This window comes from Meleagris gallopavo, chromosome 5 (assembly GCF_000146605.3).
Source record: "Meleagris gallopavo isolate NT-WF06-2002-E0010 breed Aviagen turkey brand Nicholas breeding stock chromosome 5, Turkey_5.1, whole genome shotgun sequence".
Classification (NCBI taxonomy): domain Eukaryota; kingdom Metazoa; phylum Chordata; class Aves; order Galliformes; family Phasianidae; genus Meleagris; species Meleagris gallopavo.
The window spans coordinates 47,221,223-47,238,617 of NC_015015.2; the positions used below are offsets into that span (position 1 = coordinate 47,221,223).

The window sequence follows — 17,395 nt, forward strand, 5'->3', positions numbered from 1 at the left end:
CCGTGAGGCGGAAGTGCCTTCGGCTGTAAGAGGAACGGGCCCGGCTCGTTAAAAACCTTAGTAAAAGTCGCGGCCGAGCGTGAGGAGGAGGAACTGTAACCGCTGTTAATGAGGGGGGAGCCGAGAAAGCTGTAAGCGGCTGCGGGCTGTGTGTGACAGGGCTGTCAGTGGCACGGGGAGACCTGGAGGCCCTTCAGGGCAGCACGAGGTGCTTTCCTTCCTTCTGACAGAGAAACTTGCCGAGATAAAGAGGGACAGGTTATTGCTTTGTTTGTTTTTCTCCTGGCTGTTTGTTTGCTATCCATTTTCGCAGTGGAAACATCTGGAAAATCAGATTTCATCAGATTTGAGCAGGCTTACACCTGGGTCTTCCTCTGACTGTTTTGCTTGGAGGAAATCTGCTGCATCATATTGTAATGGGCATTTGTTAGTGGAAGCTTTGCCAGTGTGCACAGCAATTTGGGCACAGTATCTGTAGTTTATTGAATTGTAGTAGAAATAGACTCGTGCCCAGAAGAAACAAAGGCACCTCTGTAAATTCCCTCTGTAAATTGTGGAAGAACTGAGCACCACTCACAGCTCCAACACCAGAAAGCTCTTTGCAGAGCTTTAGTGCTGTCTGGATGGATATGTGAAATGCTGGTCAGCGTGCTCTGACTGTATTCTGCTGCATTATTTTGATGTGATTGTAGGTGGCACCTTACCACACAGACCTAACTCAGTTGTCTTGATCTTCATGTGTGAAAGAATGTTAATCTGTACTGTACTGTTTTTTTCTTAAGTAACTCAAGTGCAGATCAATTCACAAAGGTTTTAGCCAAGTGTTGCCATCCTGGTCATGTTTTCAAGAGACCCACTGGGTGTTAAAATTGCCTTTCAGGCTGACCTAACATACGTGCTCTGGTTGTGAAGAGTGATCTGATTCCATCTCCCTCCCTCAGCTGTTCAAATCTTGCTGCTGCCATCACTAGGTTGTTTTTTCTTATTTTGTGGACAAAATAGATTAAAGTTGTTCTACAGGAAAGTAGCAGGTACTTTTGATAAAACGTTGTTGAAGTTTCTCTATCAAAGAATAGCAAAAATAATCATATATATGTTTGGTCTTTGAATTGCATTTGCAATATACAGGGAAGATGAGAACACGTTAAATATTACTCAACTTTAAAAAAAGAGTCCCCTCCATTTTAAAATAAGTTCTTTTTGCTTTTCTTAAAGGTTGTGAAGCTCCTAACCAAAAACTTTTCTGAACATTTACCAAGCAAGAACAGTTCTGTTTTAATAAATGAAGGAGAATAAAGAAAATTCCAGCCCTTCTGTAAACTTGGCAAATCTGGATCATACAAAGCCATGCTGGTACTGGGATAAGAAAGATTTGGCACATACACCTTCACAGCTTGAAGGGCTTGATCCAGCCACCGAGGCACGGTACCGCAGGGAGGGTGCCAGGTTCATATTTGATGTGGGAACACGTTTAGGGCTGTATCCTTTAAACTCCTGGTAGAAATGAGTCGATGAATGGGGGTTTGAAGAATTAAGTATTGCAGAATATGTGTGGTTAGCTGTTAAAATGTTTCTCCATCATGAATCAAAAATCTTTTTGAGTGCTGCTTCATAGTTTTAGCCATTCGTTGGGTAATCAAGGTGTTTTCTGACCCCCTTTGGCAATAGAGGAGTAAAAGAGTACTGAGTACATATCTGGCAGTTACCAGATATGGTCTCTTACAACACAAATTACATGATTCCTCAAATTTTGAATTCTGTGTTCATTTTTCTACATATTTTAACTTTGGAGATTCTAACCTGTGATCCACCTCCCCCTGCTTTTTCTTTCTTATGGGTTGGGATCTACAACTTTGTATATGTTGGTAATTTCTCCCCATTGTCTCACCTCATGGATAGCCCTTAAACTTTTTGCTTCCTATATTCCTGTTACTTATTTTAATCCCATGAGTTCTTTGTTTAATAAATCTTGAAGATATAATTTTGCATTTATTCTGGCAGGGAAGAGTAGGGAGCGTGTTCAGATGGAAGCCCTATTTGTAGGTATGAATATTGAGTAACGATTTTCTCCAGTAACAGTTTCACGTGAAGTGATACTTGTACAAAGTGATACTTTTGTTCCTGTTTGTGCCTACCCTCTGCTTTTGGGCTTTTTGAGGCTGGTAGTGCTTATCATGCAGATGCCCATGCATGGATGTGATATGGACTTTTCTTACTCCCAGTAAATGCTTTAGGTATCGGCTGCTTCTGGACTGAATTTGCACAGTCCTAAGGGGGGTTGTGGCTTCTGTTTCTCCTTTAATTGCAGTGTTTTTCAGCCAGTTGCTGAATGGACAGTTCCTTGAGATACTTGATACATCAGAGTGTATCTTTTGCATTGGGTACCTGTGGTTTTAAATTTGTTCTGTGACTTGCTTGAAGTTCCTTATCCTGCACCACAGACACTATGATACTCTAGCAACTGGAATAATTTACTTCCATCGGTTTTATATGTTCCATTCCTTCAAACAGTTCCCAAGATATGTAAGTATTTACCATATTGATTACCTAATGCTTTGATGATGTGAAGGATAAGCTGAAATGACTACAAGTCGAGGGTATTACTGCTTGCCACAGCTCTCGATGATTAAAAATGAACTTTTTATTTCTTAATCAACACAACTCCTGTTTGTCCACGCATTTTTATGGTTGGAAATGTGTTTGTGTTGGTAATGTCTTGCTGATGCTTTTCTGTCACAGCTGACACAAGACAAATTCTACTTAGGGTCTCTAACTAAGAAATAAAGTTCTATAAAATGGTCAGTCCTCCAAATTCTGTCCTTTTCTTTGAGACTGAAAAGCTTAAATTAACACTACAGTAATATTAGAAGTCAGTGTGCTTGTTAAGTCTTTTCTGGGAAAATTCTACAGATCTAATGGATTCTACAGTTAATGGAAACTGACAGAGCTTTAATTATGTTGTATTGTTCTGAATATGCAGACAACTCTTTGAAAGCACTTTTATTTTTTAGGTGACAGGAGCCTGCTGTCTCTTCCTGGCAGGGAAAGTTGAAGAAACACCTAAGAAATGTAAAGATATAATTAAAACAGCCCGTAGCTTGCTAAATGATGTACAGTTTGGACAATTTGGAGATGATCCAAAGGTAAAAAAAAAAAAATAAAAATACTCACATTGAACTCGTTTTCATCCTTTTGTACCCAGCAACACGACATGCCTTAAAACACTGGTTGGTTTTCAGTTGTTGCAAATTTCATGTTGAACATGCATTTGTGGCTCTTTTGGGTCACATAGTAGGAATTATGAAAATAAGTCTTGCTAATAGAGATAGTTCTTGCTAATGCAAGTGAAGACTACTGCAGTAAATGTTTATATAAAAAGCTTATATTCGATTTCATGTGAGCTCTGGTGTTATTTTGCAATTTAAAATAAATCTGGAGTCATTGTGGTCAGAGCTAGAAATGCTGTCAGGACATAAAACACACTGGGCAGGCTTGAGGTGGCTTTAGGAAAGAACCAATTGCAAATCTCAAGTCAAATAAGAGAGCATCATCTCAAATGTTTTAAGGTTCCTGTTTATAACACTTAGCTTAGCAAAACTAAGCTTCTCTCAAAATTGTTGCTAACTGTTTTTTGTAAATGCAAGACAGATCTAAAACTAGAGAGATACGGTGGAAGCTTACCTTTTTGTTTTGTGTATTGGACAGTTTTATGCTATATCTACTTCAGTTCTTTGTTGCAGGTAGGAGAAGGAATTTAAAACACGACTGCCCTCTGCCCCTAATAACTCTGAAGAAAAAGTATCTGGATTTAAAAGAGTGGTTAAGTTGGAAAGCTTTCTGTTCTCCTTGGAGACAAACCCTAATCAAGCAAAAGCAGGCAAACGTTTGCGTAGAGATGCTCTGTAGTCATACTTCATACCAGCATAAAATATCTGTGAGTAAAAAAGGGTCTAACATTATGGTTACCTTGTTGTGTGTTGTAGGAAGAAGTGATGGTCCTTGAAAGAATCTTACTACAAACAATAAAGTTTGATTTGCAAGTGGAACATCCATACCAGTTCCTTCTCAAGTATGCTAAACAACTCAAAGGTAAAATGCTACAGGGTGAGCGAGTGCTGCCTGTCCTTAGTTTATGACATTTTATTTACATGAATAGTGCAGGTGTGTTCTTCTCCAAATTGTTTGCTTTTCTGTTAACTTTATTTCTTCTTCTGATTGTTTTTCAGGAGACAAAAATAAAATTCAGAAGCTGGTTCAAATGGCATGGACGTTTGTCAATGACAGGTGAGATGGTGCTGGGAAATGTTTCTGAAGTTAAATGGTTACTGTTGCTTACTCTATTCTGTGTTGAGATATTTCTTTGACATTTCTTTGCTTATTATATGCTTTCTGCTTATAATGAGGACAGCTGAGTTATTTCTTGATCTAGGTATCTTTTACTTTTTATCTTTACCGTGGTATTTCCATTGAGCAGAGGATCTAGGGTGACTGCAGAAGTAGTCCATTAAAACCTTGATATTTTATGGGAATGACTTAATATTGCAGTCAGAAGCAAACAAACAAACAAAAAAAGATGTTTATTGAAAAGACCAACACAAATTATAGATGTCAAGACAGAGTCTGGCTTCTTGCCCAGCCTGAGACATGTAGCTTATTCTGTTCATTGCAGGGGAGTTGGACTATATGATGATGCTTAAGGGTGACTTCCAACTCAATAGATTCCAAATATAACTACTGGATTGCGTGCCAGAGGATAGCAGCTATACTCTCCCAAGTTTTGTACACTAATCTATTTAGGATTATGTGATGTTTAAAAGTTCTTAAGTATCCCACTTGCTTTCAGTCATCTGTAGCTTACTGGAGAGAAAATTGATTTAAACTACTGCATAGGTTACTATTTTGATGCATTTAAGGAAATAGTAATGAATACATCAGTGAGCTGTCAGGAACTTAGTTGGCTTGTTCCTATGGAGAAGAAAAAGGGAAAAGGGGAAAAAGAGGAAAAGAAACAGGAATCATAGAATGGCCTGGGTTGGAAAGGACCACAATGCTCACCTAGTTTCAACCCCCCTGCTATGTGCAGAGTCCCCAGCCACCAGACCAGGCTGCCCAGAGCCACATCCAGCCTGGCCTTGAATGCCTTGAGGGATGGGGCATCCACAACCTCCTTTGGCAACCTGCTCCAGTCACCACCCTCTGTGTGAAAAACTTCCTCCTAATATCTAACCTAAACCTCCCCTGTCTTGGTTTAAAACCATTCCCCCTTGTTCTATCACTATCCACCCTTGTAAACAGCCATTCCCCCTCCTGTTTCTATGCTTCCTTCAAGTACTGGAAGGCCACAGTGAGGTCTCTCTGCAGCCTTCTCTTCTCCAAGCTAAACAAACCCAGTTCCCTCAATCTTTCCTCATAGGAGAGGTGCTCCAGCCCTCTGAAATGTTATAGTTTACTATTAAAAACCAGTGGCTTTGATTACGACATGAATGTACTCAATTACTGTCAATAACATCAGTTAGCTTTAACACTGACAAAGGCTATCCAGGAGAAAACCTTTGATAGTTCTTTTGGTTTGTTTTAAAACTCCAGCTTGCTTGACGTGTTGTTTCAAGCTGTTCTGCTTTTTTAGTATTTTACATTTGCTTGAAAAGCGTGCAGAAAATCTAAAATCCAATTTGAGCATCAATCCCTAAGCAGTGAAATGCAGTGACCACACACTTCAGTAGCAGTGAACATAAATACTGTGTTTAGTTAACACTGCAGGTGAGATTGCTTTGCCATGTGGCTGCCCACACTGGAATATAACGCTGCCTGTTCCACTCCCAAGTCGTGCTAGTTTTCCGTTTTAGAATTCCAAACTCTGCAGAGTGTGGTGTAGTACTTCTGCAAGCGTCTGCTCTTTGTATTCTGTATGTCTGACATTGCTGTGGTAAAAGAGCACAGTGCAGGAACAGCTTAGTTGTGGAAACTCAGCTTAACTCACTTAAGTGGCTGTTTCTAGGTTTCTCCGTTCAATTTGTCTGAGGTGTTTCACAGAATCACACAGGATCACAGAATGGCCGGGGTTGGAAGGGACCTCAAGGATCATGAATTTCCAACCCCCCTGCCACGTGCAGGGCCACCGACCTCCCCATTTCATACTAGACCAGGCTGCCCAATCCAATCTGGGCCCCATCCAATCTGGCCTTGAACACCTCTAGGAACAGGGCATCCACAGCCTCTCTGGGCAGCCTGTTCCAGCACCTCACCACTCTCTCTGTAAAGAACTTAAGTTCTTTGTGTTAAAGTGTAGTGGGAGTTGATGCTGTTAGTTATAGCTGGTGTACATTAAATTTCTATTTGTTTTTTGTATCCCAGCCTCTGCACTACTCTGTCACTGCAGTGGGAACCTGAGATCATTGCTGTTGCAGTTATGTACTTAGCAGGCCGGCTGTGTAAGTTTGAAATACAGGAGTGGACTTCAAAACCAATGTACAGACGATGGTGGGAGCAGTTTGTCCAAGATGTTCCTGTTGATGTTCTGGAAGGTATGAGAAACATTTGCCAAAAAGAGAGGAGTATTTCTTTCAACTGCGTGACTAAATCATAAGTAAATGCATATTGCTTTCTTTATGGGCCTGTAGAGCTATGTCCTAACCAGATTTTTAATTGAATTTTTTAAATGATGACTTTCGTCTGGTTATCATGGTTAGTTTTCTGATCAGTGTTCGCTTTACTAATTATTTAATTTGTTCAGTTTATAACACAAGTAATTAGCTGCTAACCTATGATGATTTGTTCTGGTGTGGTGTGTGTTTGTTTGTTTTCAGTTGTTATTCCTTTTCTCCCCATTTTTAAATATTCAGTTCTGTGAGCACTGGAACTAATACAGCCTGGTTTCTAGCAAATTACACCAGGGTTGCAGTCATTGAAGTTTATTTTCAGTAAAAAGCTTAGTTGATTATGGTGACCTAAGTGTACGTTTGTACGTTATGAGTCAATTATAATTAAGTTTTATTTCTTTCTTTTTAAAGACATCTGTCACCAGATACTGGATCTGTACTCACAGGGAAAACAGCAAATGCCTCATCATACTCCTCATCAGCTGCAGCAGCCACCATCTCTTCAGTCTACACCTCAGACACCTACAGTACAACAATCACAGCAGTCCCAAGGTTCAGAGCAATTGCAGACTCAGCAGCAAAAAGAGTCACAGCAGTCATCACAACAACAGCAGCAGCAGCAGCAAACACAAGCACAGCAACCTAAAAAGCCTTCTCCCCAGCCAAGTCCTCCTAGACAGATTAAAAGACCAGCAGTAAGTTTAACTTTGATCTTCAACTTGCATTTTATTTTTAAGCTCATCGCATGTCACCTTTATTTAAAGGCTCTGTTGTGCAGCAGATTTGTTTGCATTAAGAATCAGCCTGGTAATTAATTTTTTATGGTAGACTTATATGGTAAGAATGTCAGCCTAGAACAGCCTTGACAGTTTTGGCATACCATATTCTTGTTTCACTTGAGGCAAAAGCAAGTGAACAAATATCTAAGGCAGCATCAACTACTGAAGTTTGTGGTTCTGTGCCATCTAAATTTGTTGTGTTACTGTTGAGCAAGCTTAATTAAGGAAAAGTGTCTATTTTCTATTACCACCCCATCGTTGAAAATAAGAAACTTCATGAGCAATAGAATAATACTGTAAGTACTCCAGATGCTTTTACAAGGTTTTTAGCAAGTTATATTTTACAAAGTATAGCCTGGTGCTCGGGGAAGAAACACTGTACTGTGAAATATGTAGTTCTTGCCCTGAGTACTAACTAGCTTTAGAGTTGTTCAGGATAGAAAGCTGATTAAATGTGTTCAGGAGCTTGAAAAGTGAGAGAGCCCTTTATAGACGGTTTTCATGCTTTTTCTGCTGTCAGCACAAACTCTGCTTGGGTTGTTGGATCTGTAGGGCAGTGAACTCTTTTCTTGATTTTATTCAACAAAAATGTGTAGGATAGTTTGGCACTTTAGAAATCATAGACAACAGTTGGGATTTCTCTGGGTGTCTCCATCCCAGTTGGCAGTTTTTAGAAATGCTTGTTCTAAATGTCTTCGTTCAAAGCATTACCAATTGCACCCCATCCTATGCATTAATGAACTATCTAATGGGGACAAAAGCAGTGCCTTCAGCACGAGCCTGTTGTACTTTAGCAGTGCTTTCTGGTCGAGTCCTCAGAGCACTTTCTTTGAAGTCAGAGGTTGAGCTCCGCCAGCTAAGAATTAAGGAAGCGAATAAAAACGCAGATAAACAGGTGAGCCTGATGGAGTGCAGGCATCCAGAACAAAAATAGAGTAAAGCGTGACTACAGAACTTTGCTGTTCTTCTATGAAACAGCAAAATTTGAGAAAAAGAAATGCGATCTTCTGAACTTATCCTTTCTCCAGAAAACAGTCTGGGAGAGCAAAATATGTAACACTTGAACCATTTACTTGGTGCTTCTGAAATATACTTCAGTTAGATGAACCACAAACCTTTTTAAAAATGTTTGCCTCCTATAAATAGGCTTTGCATGACATCTCCTACACTTTGTATGGAATATAAATACACTTTATTCCTGGAGGCTAGATTTTCCATTTACATGAGCTCCTAGAACTCCATTACTTTTTACCGAGCCAAGATATTTTCAAGCAGCTGAGGCATTGGCCCATGACTTACAAGCCCATAGTAGCTGCCTCAAGCATATGCACATCCTCTGCATCTCTAGTGTTGAAGAGCTCTTGAGTGTTCTGTTGATTTTGCTAAAAATATACTCATGAATCATTAAATATAGACAGTAAGCTCAGTTTGATTAAACCAAAAATTATTAGTGGGAACACTTTTAATGCATGGAGAAACAGCACTAAATGAGCAGTTCCATTATTATGTGCATTAAGCTTTTTATGAATATAGTAATTAAGAATTAGCATGCTAATAACACTAAAGTTAACTCTGGTCCAGTTGCTTGTTCTGTCCTTGCGGTGGTTGTGATTTAAGACTAAGTGACGTGAGACTAAGATTGTCCTTAAAAAGCAGGGAAGGGGCCAGAAGGTGGCTGGAGATAAGTAGAATTGACTGTCAAATCGATACAAGGTTGAAGTAGTCTTAAGCAGTCCTCAGGTACCTTTGGACAGCAGAAATCTTGAGAATGCTCGGCAGAATGAAGAGGAATTCACTGTCCTAATTGGAGTGAAATGCCATTCCATTCTTCCTGCAGAAATTGAAGTGATGGGAGCTGAGCAACAATTGGTGAAGACAGAACCACGAGACCTAACATTCTCTTGGAAAAACACTCTTTCACTCAAAAAACTATGTACCCTTCTCACTTTTGTCTTCATTTTAAATGGCTATCTACCAAAAAAAAAAAAAAAAGTTGTTTCCCGATTTGCTTGCTTTTTAGAATGCTGAAATGCTTTGTGTTTTGCAGTGGTTGTAAACACCTTTTTTTTCTCTTTTTAACTACAGGCTGTCTCTCCAAAAGAAGAAGCAAAGACAACAGGTAAATGCTAATATTTGATTCCTTTCATTTTATGTAAACAGTGCACTCCTAAAGTTTTTTAACATCAATGCTGTATCTGTAAATGCATTCTGAAAATATTTTTAAAATGTTCCTAACTGCAAAACTTGTAGAAATGGAATATAGCTGTGCCCCAATAGTCCCTTACTACAGTTTAGTGAGAGGTCTACTCAATCAATTTTGCTACTCTTAGCATACAACTCTACATCATTTGGAGTAGTGCTTCAGCAAGCTGTGGGACCCTGAAAAAACTGAAGATGCCATGTCACTGAATATCAGCACTGATAAGAATTCTGTTGGTAATTAGTGACATTTTAATTGGCTGCTGGCATGGCTCATGGTAAAAAGTATCTCCCATGTCTGCGTAGAGTAGTGTGACAGATGGTAGCTGTTAGAACGGGACTGTACATGGACTTTGGAAAGCACTGCAGAGCCACAGCTAATTAGGAACTTCCAAATGTGTTTCAGAACCACCACCACCATCAAAAATTCCTAAAATCGAAACTTCACATCCACCAATACCTCCTCCACATCCACCTCCAGGTAAGCTTTGGTTTTCTAAAACACATTTACTCTTGCAGTTAATCTTTCATTCATATGGCTTTAGAGGTGGAAGGAGGGGAGGGGGAGGAATGTGTTGTCTTGTCTAAGCAGCTTGGCAATTAAATGCATTAGGTGGATAAGCACGAGGGAATTTCATTTTACCAGTATAGGCTTTTCCAGATAGAAGGAAAAAAGTTCTGATGGAAATAAGACCATACACCATACTTTGTGGGCCAAAGCTTTGACTTTTAAAGGGATAGAAGAATGAAGCTAACTCTCCGGCATGCAAAAAATGACAGACTAGCAGGCCTAGGACTTATGATATGGAAAAGGATGGCAGATGCCTTACTATCAGTATAGCTTCCAGCTGTCCTGCAGAAGTCCTGCATGCTACATCTTTAATATAGAAATTTTGCAAGTATGTAACTTCAGAAAAGTAAAGGGGATGCTTTGCTGTGTCCCACAACTGGGCTCTGTCTGCCAGAGTTTTAGCACTGCACACGTGCCTTACCTTCACAAATAAAGTATACTGCTGTAAAAACTTACTTCCAGTGCCAGGTTAGCTATCCTTCCACTGACCCTTAAATATGACATAAACATTTTACAGAGCACAGTCTGTAATGTAACTGTAAGATGGCCACTTCTGACAGAACTACAAGAGAGAAAAACTATGCTCTGAATTATAGTGGGAACATCTTTCCCCATTTGTTAAAAACTCATTAAGAATAAAGGGATTCTTCCAAAGATCACATTCATCATTCCTTCCATTGTTAATTATTGAAAGCACATCTTAAATCCAGAGTGATAATGGCATTGGGCAAATGAAGAAATTATTGCCTGTTATAATGTAGGAGTTACAAGTCCTGGAAATGGTGTGTACCACTGCCAGCATCCCCAGCTTGCATCATCTAATGGCACAGCTGTCCTAGAAGGCAGTTTTGCTGTTAAAATGATGGCTGTTTACATGAGGTAGATCTTTTTTATGCAGGTAACAAACTCGTTCCCTTTCCTACCTAAAATTTTCCTCTTAAAATTTGTTTATATAAGCGCATCATTGTATAAGCACTGATACATCATAACAGCCTTTAGAGGCCATCTCTTGCCTGTCCTCTGAGGAAACAGCTGTTGAAAGCTAAGAGTATTTATTGACCAAATGAATAAAAGGACTGGCAGACTTACATTCTGTTTAGCTTTGTCAGTGTAGTTGGTGGATGTCAGTGGAAACACCTGTCTGCTTCTAAATAACTTTTCTTAGCTGAGCAATATTTTTTAGATGCCTACATACACAGATAAGTTGAATGTCAGAAGCCCCAAACCATTTTGCTTGGGTATTTTGATACAGACTGTGTGACCGTACAGAGACGGTGCCATGCGGTTAGTCGTCTTACTGTAGAATTCCTTACTTTATAAAGTCTGTATTAGAAGGGAAACACATTCTTATTTGAAGGCTATTTAAAGCACATTCTTAATGCAAATGGCCGAGTATAATTCTGTGAAAATCTGACCTTTTTGTGAACTTCATCAGACTGTCATGTATTGAGCTCCCTGAAATTAATCAGTGGAACAAAGCTGGTCAGATTTCATGTTCTAAGTAATCTACAGCAGTTTTTTACTTATTTTTTTCTGTTAAAAGACTTGAGACTTTGGCCTGTATTCCTACATAGTCCTTCACAACATGGGAGGCAAGTGAAGTGCAGAGTAATCCCAGGACAGCTCCTGGAGTACAAAAGGGCAGAAAAGGGGATGCATAGACAAAAGAAGTTGGAAGCTCTTATCAAAAGATCTTTGAGATGCTGGGTCTCAGGACTTCTTAAATGTGTACCAGTTGTGATTCTCTTCTTCCAGTCGGCTGATTGTAGAACAATATTTAAATGAAAATAGTAGGAAGAAAGGAAGATGCATTTGAGAGTGGGAAAAACTGACCAGGATCTTTGTACAGTTTAGCTATTTTCTAATGACAGAACAAGGTCTGACCGTGTACCATACAGCACTCAGAGGCGTAGGAAATTGTTGACTACTCTTTTGCTAGAATAACTGGAAGAAAATACAGATGTATTGAGAAGCTATTGCCACCGTAAGTGAAATTTTCTTTTCCAGAGCGCAAGCCTCCTTTGACAACTGCAGTTTCCATGGGAGAAGCAGAGCAATCTACTGCTGTGGACTCGGTCGATATGCCAAAGGTCCAGATTCCTCCCCCTGCTCATCCCGCCCCAGTACATCAACCTCCTCCTCTGCCGCATCGCCCGCCACCCCCGCCCCCCACCAGTTACATTACGGGGATGTCTACTACAAATTCTTACATGTCAGGGGAGGGTTATCAAAGCCTTCAGTCTATGATGAAAACAGAAGGACCAACTTACGGAGCTCTGCCACCGGCCTACGGACCACCGACCCACCTACCGTATCATCCTCACGTCTATCCTCCCAATCCCCCGCCACCAGTTCCCCCTCCACCTCCTGCGTCGTTCCCTCCCCCCAACATCCCACCTCCTACTCCTGGATACCCTCCCCCACCTACATACAATCCTAATTTCCCACCTCCCAGGCTGCCTCCCACTCATGCAGTGCCACCTCATCCACCACCTCCAGGGCTGGGAATGCCCCCAGCCAGTTATCCCCCGCCCACCGTTCCCCCTGGCGGGCAGCCCCCCGTACCACCTCCAATCCCACCGCCTGGGATGCCGCCCGTAGCGGGACTCGGACGTGCTACGTGGATGAGATAGCATGAGGTGATTTGCACGGGATCCCTTGGTGTTGAGTAGGCAGGAGGAGCTAGCCAAAACCTACTTTGTAAAGACGAGGAGGGTAATTTGTATAATTTAGATGAAGAAATGAGACGGTGAAATGAAAATTTAGCTGATCTGTTTGCAGTCTTGTTTATGGTGAGTTATATAGGCTTCTAGATTTTAATGAGCTTTGCAGTATCTATTCTAACTTTATACATTTGTCTTAAGTTTAAATTGTCTGAGTTATTCCAGCACTGGATTACTTTGTACTAGCAAAAATGTTAACCAGCCATATTGGCTCAACTATATCAGTAAGAAGTAAATTTCCTTCTAGAAATCAGTGCCTATTTTTGAGTATCAGAATAGCCAGATACCATGAAATTTCATCTATAATAAGAAACTTCATTTTTAGTAATAATTAAAAACAACACAATGTCAAGCATAAAAGCTACTTTATTTAAAGAGAGATTCTGAATGCTGACTGACTGGAATCGTTTTGAGGTGTTTGCCTTGCTGATATTTTTGTTTTGGAATGTACTGGTATCTTAAAGTATTGTTATGTTTACACCTATTTGCAAATTCCTGTACATAATATATATATTTTCTAAGTGTTAAAGTCTGAATGTAACAACCTACTGTGATGTACATCCTGGTTATAAATGGGACTAACTCCATTCACGTCATCTACCCAAATAAAATTGGTTCTGGACTCAGTGGGTTTCCAGAGTTGTCGCGTTACTCAGAGTTTGTAACTGTGATTCACACTTCACGGTATTCCAGCAGCTGCCTCCCAAGTCTTATTCATCAGTTTATTGAAAAAGAATGTATTTTAATTTATTCAACTAGAAGTATACACTATCACAATCCATCTCTTACTTCATTTTTACTAAAATATTTCAAATGAATGTTTTACACACATTATCAAAAAAATCTGTACTAATACTTTCCGTCCCCAAAAAAGCCAGAGTGGTTCATCAATAGGTAAAAACGCGTGCTAAGGTCTAAAGAATTCTGCTATATACACAACAGCGGGTGCTAACTTTTCCAGTTCTTTGAAATTCATATACAGAAAATAGAGCAGGGCTGTAAGATCACGGGTTTAACAGAAATCAAACTTCAAACTGATTTCTAAAGCAGCACAAATAGACTTTCCCCACGTTATGAAAAATATACAATTTTATCACTTTACAGTCATGCACTTGGTTTGCAAAAGATCAGTAGTAACTCTTCCCCCGCAGTCTCTAAAAAGATAAAAGGTCACTTTAACACTGGTTTGTTTATTTCAATAGCTAATATTTGGATAAAAATGTGCCATTCTCAAACAAGGTTGTGCTCAGCAGTCTTACCAAGGTGCAAAGAGCCGACTGCAGTCGGTTACACCACAGCATTCCAGAAACTTCTACACAAATGCCGTGCACTTCAGTCGCTCCAACAAAAGCCAAAGATGTCACGTCACTTCCCTTAAGCAAGCAAAGTCCATTTGTAATAGCTGGATGCTTTCTTTGCTAGGGGATTGCAGAACCTAGGGCTTCGAGCTTGAGGAAATTACATTTGGTCTGCTGCTCAACAAATAGCAATTCAATGGCCATGATTTCAAGGGACGCTCCCCTCCAACTTGACGTACGGAAACTGAAAACTCAGCACGTGGATCCATTAATTTAAATACGCAGATAATTCGGCTTTTCAGACAACTGAAAGTCATCCTGTAAAGTCATCAAGCGTTGGTTTAATCCAGGAAGACACTTTATAGCTCAAACGGAGTTAAGAGCAGCACGCCTAAATATCCTCAGACAACACCCTACTCTACAGCACTCGTGTTCTGCAAAATCAATGCACATCTTACACTGAAAATCTATGCTGCCAAACAGAATCAGCAAAAAAACAATTGTCACTTTAAGAGTAGCAGAGGCTGTTCAGCTGGACTACTGGCTCCCCTGAGAAGTGGCTCTTTTGGCTTTGCAGCACTACTGGGCCTCAATCACAGCACTATTTCCCATGGAGGCGAGCTCTGCAGGTGGAACAAAACAGGCTTTGCTTAAAGTCATCGAATAGAAAGTGATACAGGGAATACTTGAGAGAGAGCTACATAGCTGGCAGGGCTGGTAATCTGATCAGCAGAGCTCCCTTCTCCTTGAGAGCACTTGCTAGTCTTAATATTTAGTCCTAAAATAGCAAGCACGTCATCAACAAAATTAACACCCCAAAAACTCTGGCAACGTTTTGTTGTTTTAGTTAAAATTCACTGACGTAAATTAACCTTGTTCCCAATATGATCAAATTCTCTGCTTAATCCAGAGATTAGATGCCACCAAAATTAAAACGGGCTTTCAAGCAGACAGAAGCTACAGTAACCCTCTGTTATGCATTCCATGCTAAGGAAGAACGATGGTCTGATTTATATCACCTTTTCTGGTACAAAAAGATACAAATTTTGCAGGGGGAAGAAAGGTAATGCAGGGTGACTACAAACTGGAGATTAAAACACAAAGCAAGAAGGAGGAATTCAGGAAGCTTCTGCAGATGGCGTATTTTAAAGGGGAGTCATAGTCCTGAATGGATCTTTCCAGACTACACTGGGTATAAATATCACCAGAGTTAGAATTAGCAAGTTCAGTGTTTGCTAACTGAGCAATAGTGAGAAACAAACTACTGGCTGGCGGTGTGTGTGTGTGTGTGTGTGTGTGTGTGTGTTTTGGGGGAGGTTTTTGTTCTTCATTTTTTTTGTTCTATTTTGATTTCTGCATTCAATAATGAGGTGGTTCTTAATGGTTAGCACAGATATTGGTTGTATTCTGGCTCTGTTTTTGTTGCTTACAGATCTAGGCTCTGACACCACAAATTCTTTACCCAGGCAGCTAGTTATACTAATTACCATGGGAGCAATTAGCCGTTTCCTATCTCGCAGCGTGGGCCTCCTGGTATTGTATCGGCGCTCCTTATTCATGAAGTAGCACAAATGAAGGACTCTGCCGGTAGAGCAAAGTAATTTAAGAGGAAGAACCTGTCTCACTAATCCATCTGCAGCTGTGACTGAGTCCTAGAGAGGATAAGACGAAAGTAATGGTGTCTGAGGTCATTAAATCTTTGAGCTAATCACTAAAATTGATGCAACTTTTGAAGAGAAGGCTTTGATCATTACATGTATCTGTCTTTTACATTATTTTACACCAATGAGTTTAAGAACCAAGTTCAGCTTCCTCGCACTATTGGGAAATATGGGAACACTGAATGAAATACCAGGACAGCTGCTGTGATAGCTTGGAAGAGAAGGGGTGAGGTTCAAATTCTTACAGCTATACAAGCGGTACTGCACAATAGCAAAATATAAGTCCCATTGTTTTATATACAACCATTTGAAGAAGAAAAAAACCCACTTGTTTTGGTTCATTAACAAAAATAAAGCTTCAATGGCAGGAAGTAGTCTCACCAGACAGCCTGTGTTTATTGAGCTTTAATCAGCTCTGCAAGGTTGTTGTTGGGTTACCTTTCACGGTAACCGACAGAGGTGAGGGATCCAGCGAGAACATTAAAAACAATACCCAAATCTTCCATAGGTGAAAGATGAGCTGCTCTTGAAGATACTGTGAAAGCCATAAGCACTGTTAGGATGGCAATTTCTGCCGAATTGCTTAGTAGTAAAAACTTACAGGAACAGTGTTGCCATATTTGTAGGAAATACTGGTGCGTGGCAAAGTGACTTCAGTTCATTCACATTACAGCTGCAGAAATCTCATCATTTGTTCATGAAAAATAGTTCATTAACAGCTCATACGGCGTCTCAAGCTCTTCTGTATGCTTGTGTGATGAGTACCACCACACAACGTACACAGGGGGGCAAAGTGCTTTCATCTCACTGCTCAGTGTTTTACACAACGCCAGGTGAAAATAGTTCTATTTCTTCCTTCACAACAAGCACTTCCAAAAACCTGCTAGCAGCTCAGGAGCCTGACAGCCCATAAGCTGGGGAATTCAAATTGCTCTTTGCTCAGAAGGCTCCATCAGGTGCTGCCTGGAGCCGCTAACCTAGCTGTGAATCATTGACAAGCAGGTGGGCAGGAGTGACACAAACTGACTTCTCCATGGGTTAAGGGTTCTTCTTGTTTGTCTTCAAAATGCTCTCAAGTTAGTTAATTCTAAAAACAGACCATACAACAAAGCGGGTTTGAACTACAATACAAATGATGCAAGTCTGGTATTACTGGATGGTTACCCATTGAACATCAGTTCCAGAGCACCACAGCCTGGAAATCAGGCCTTTAGCTGCCATATTTACACTATTGACAGTTTAAAAAAAGAAGACCAAAAAAGGAAACCCTGAAAAAACTCAACCCCAACTCCCGCAGAACGGGCAGCCAGAAATAGTGAGCTCTGCCCCTCGTAGTCTTCACAGAATCACTTCCAGCCCACGGGACAGCACTCCTACAACGGCCCCTTGAACTGGTTTCCCGACAGATGTTGCCTGATGGAGGGTTTGGAGCTTGCAGCATCGCCCAGCTTTCGCCAGACAACCTGTAAGGAAAGCATACAGGGCGGGGAGAGAAAAGCAGGAATTAAAACTCAAAGGCCGCCGAGCTGCAGTAGATCGCTTACTATCAGGATCCGCGATTTCCT

General features: G+C 40.4%; 2 protein-coding genes across 3 annotated transcripts in view; one reads left to right on the forward strand and one right to left on the reverse strand.

The window, feature by feature from the left end:
- Positions 1-1,215: 1,215 nt before the first annotated feature.
- Positions 1,216-13,498, forward strand: CCNK (cyclin K). The gene is made up of 10 exons (XM_003206714.3): positions 1,216-1,479; positions 2,442-2,523; positions 3,012-3,143; positions 3,984-4,089; positions 4,227-4,284; positions 6,355-6,524; positions 7,011-7,294; positions 9,464-9,497; positions 9,984-10,058; positions 12,156-13,498. The coding sequence occupies exons 1-10, from the start codon at positions 1,283-1,285 to the stop codon at positions 12,779-12,781; spliced, it is 1,764 nt and encodes a 587-aa protein (XP_003206762.1). The 5' UTR covers positions 1,216-1,282; the 3' UTR covers positions 12,782-13,498.
- Positions 13,220-17,395, reverse strand: part of CCDC85C (coiled-coil domain containing 85C) — a 103,925-nt gene continuing 99,749 nt past the window's right edge. For both annotated transcript variants that reach the window (XM_010711902.2, XM_019615870.1), the window contains one exon: positions 13,220-17,293. In XM_010711902.2, coding sequence (XP_010710204.1) covers positions 17,204-17,293 — 90 coding nt within the window. In that variant the 3' untranslated portion in view covers positions 13,220-17,203. The remainder of the gene's footprint in view (positions 17,294-17,395) is intronic.

Bases quoted from the DNA above. Each gene is read 5' to 3' on its own strand.
- CCNK (XM_003206714.3), top strand. From the start codon at position 1,283: ATGAAGGAGAATAAAGAAAATTCCAGCCCTTCTGTAAACTTGGCAAAT. The intron at 6,525-7,010 runs GTATGAGAAACA...TTCTTTTTAAAG, and splicing joins TCCTGTTGATGTTCTGGAAG to ACATCTGTCACCAGATACTG. The intron at 9,498-9,983 runs GTAAATGCTAAT...AATGTGTTTCAG, and splicing joins AGAAGAAGCAAAGACAACAG to AACCACCACCACCATCAAAA.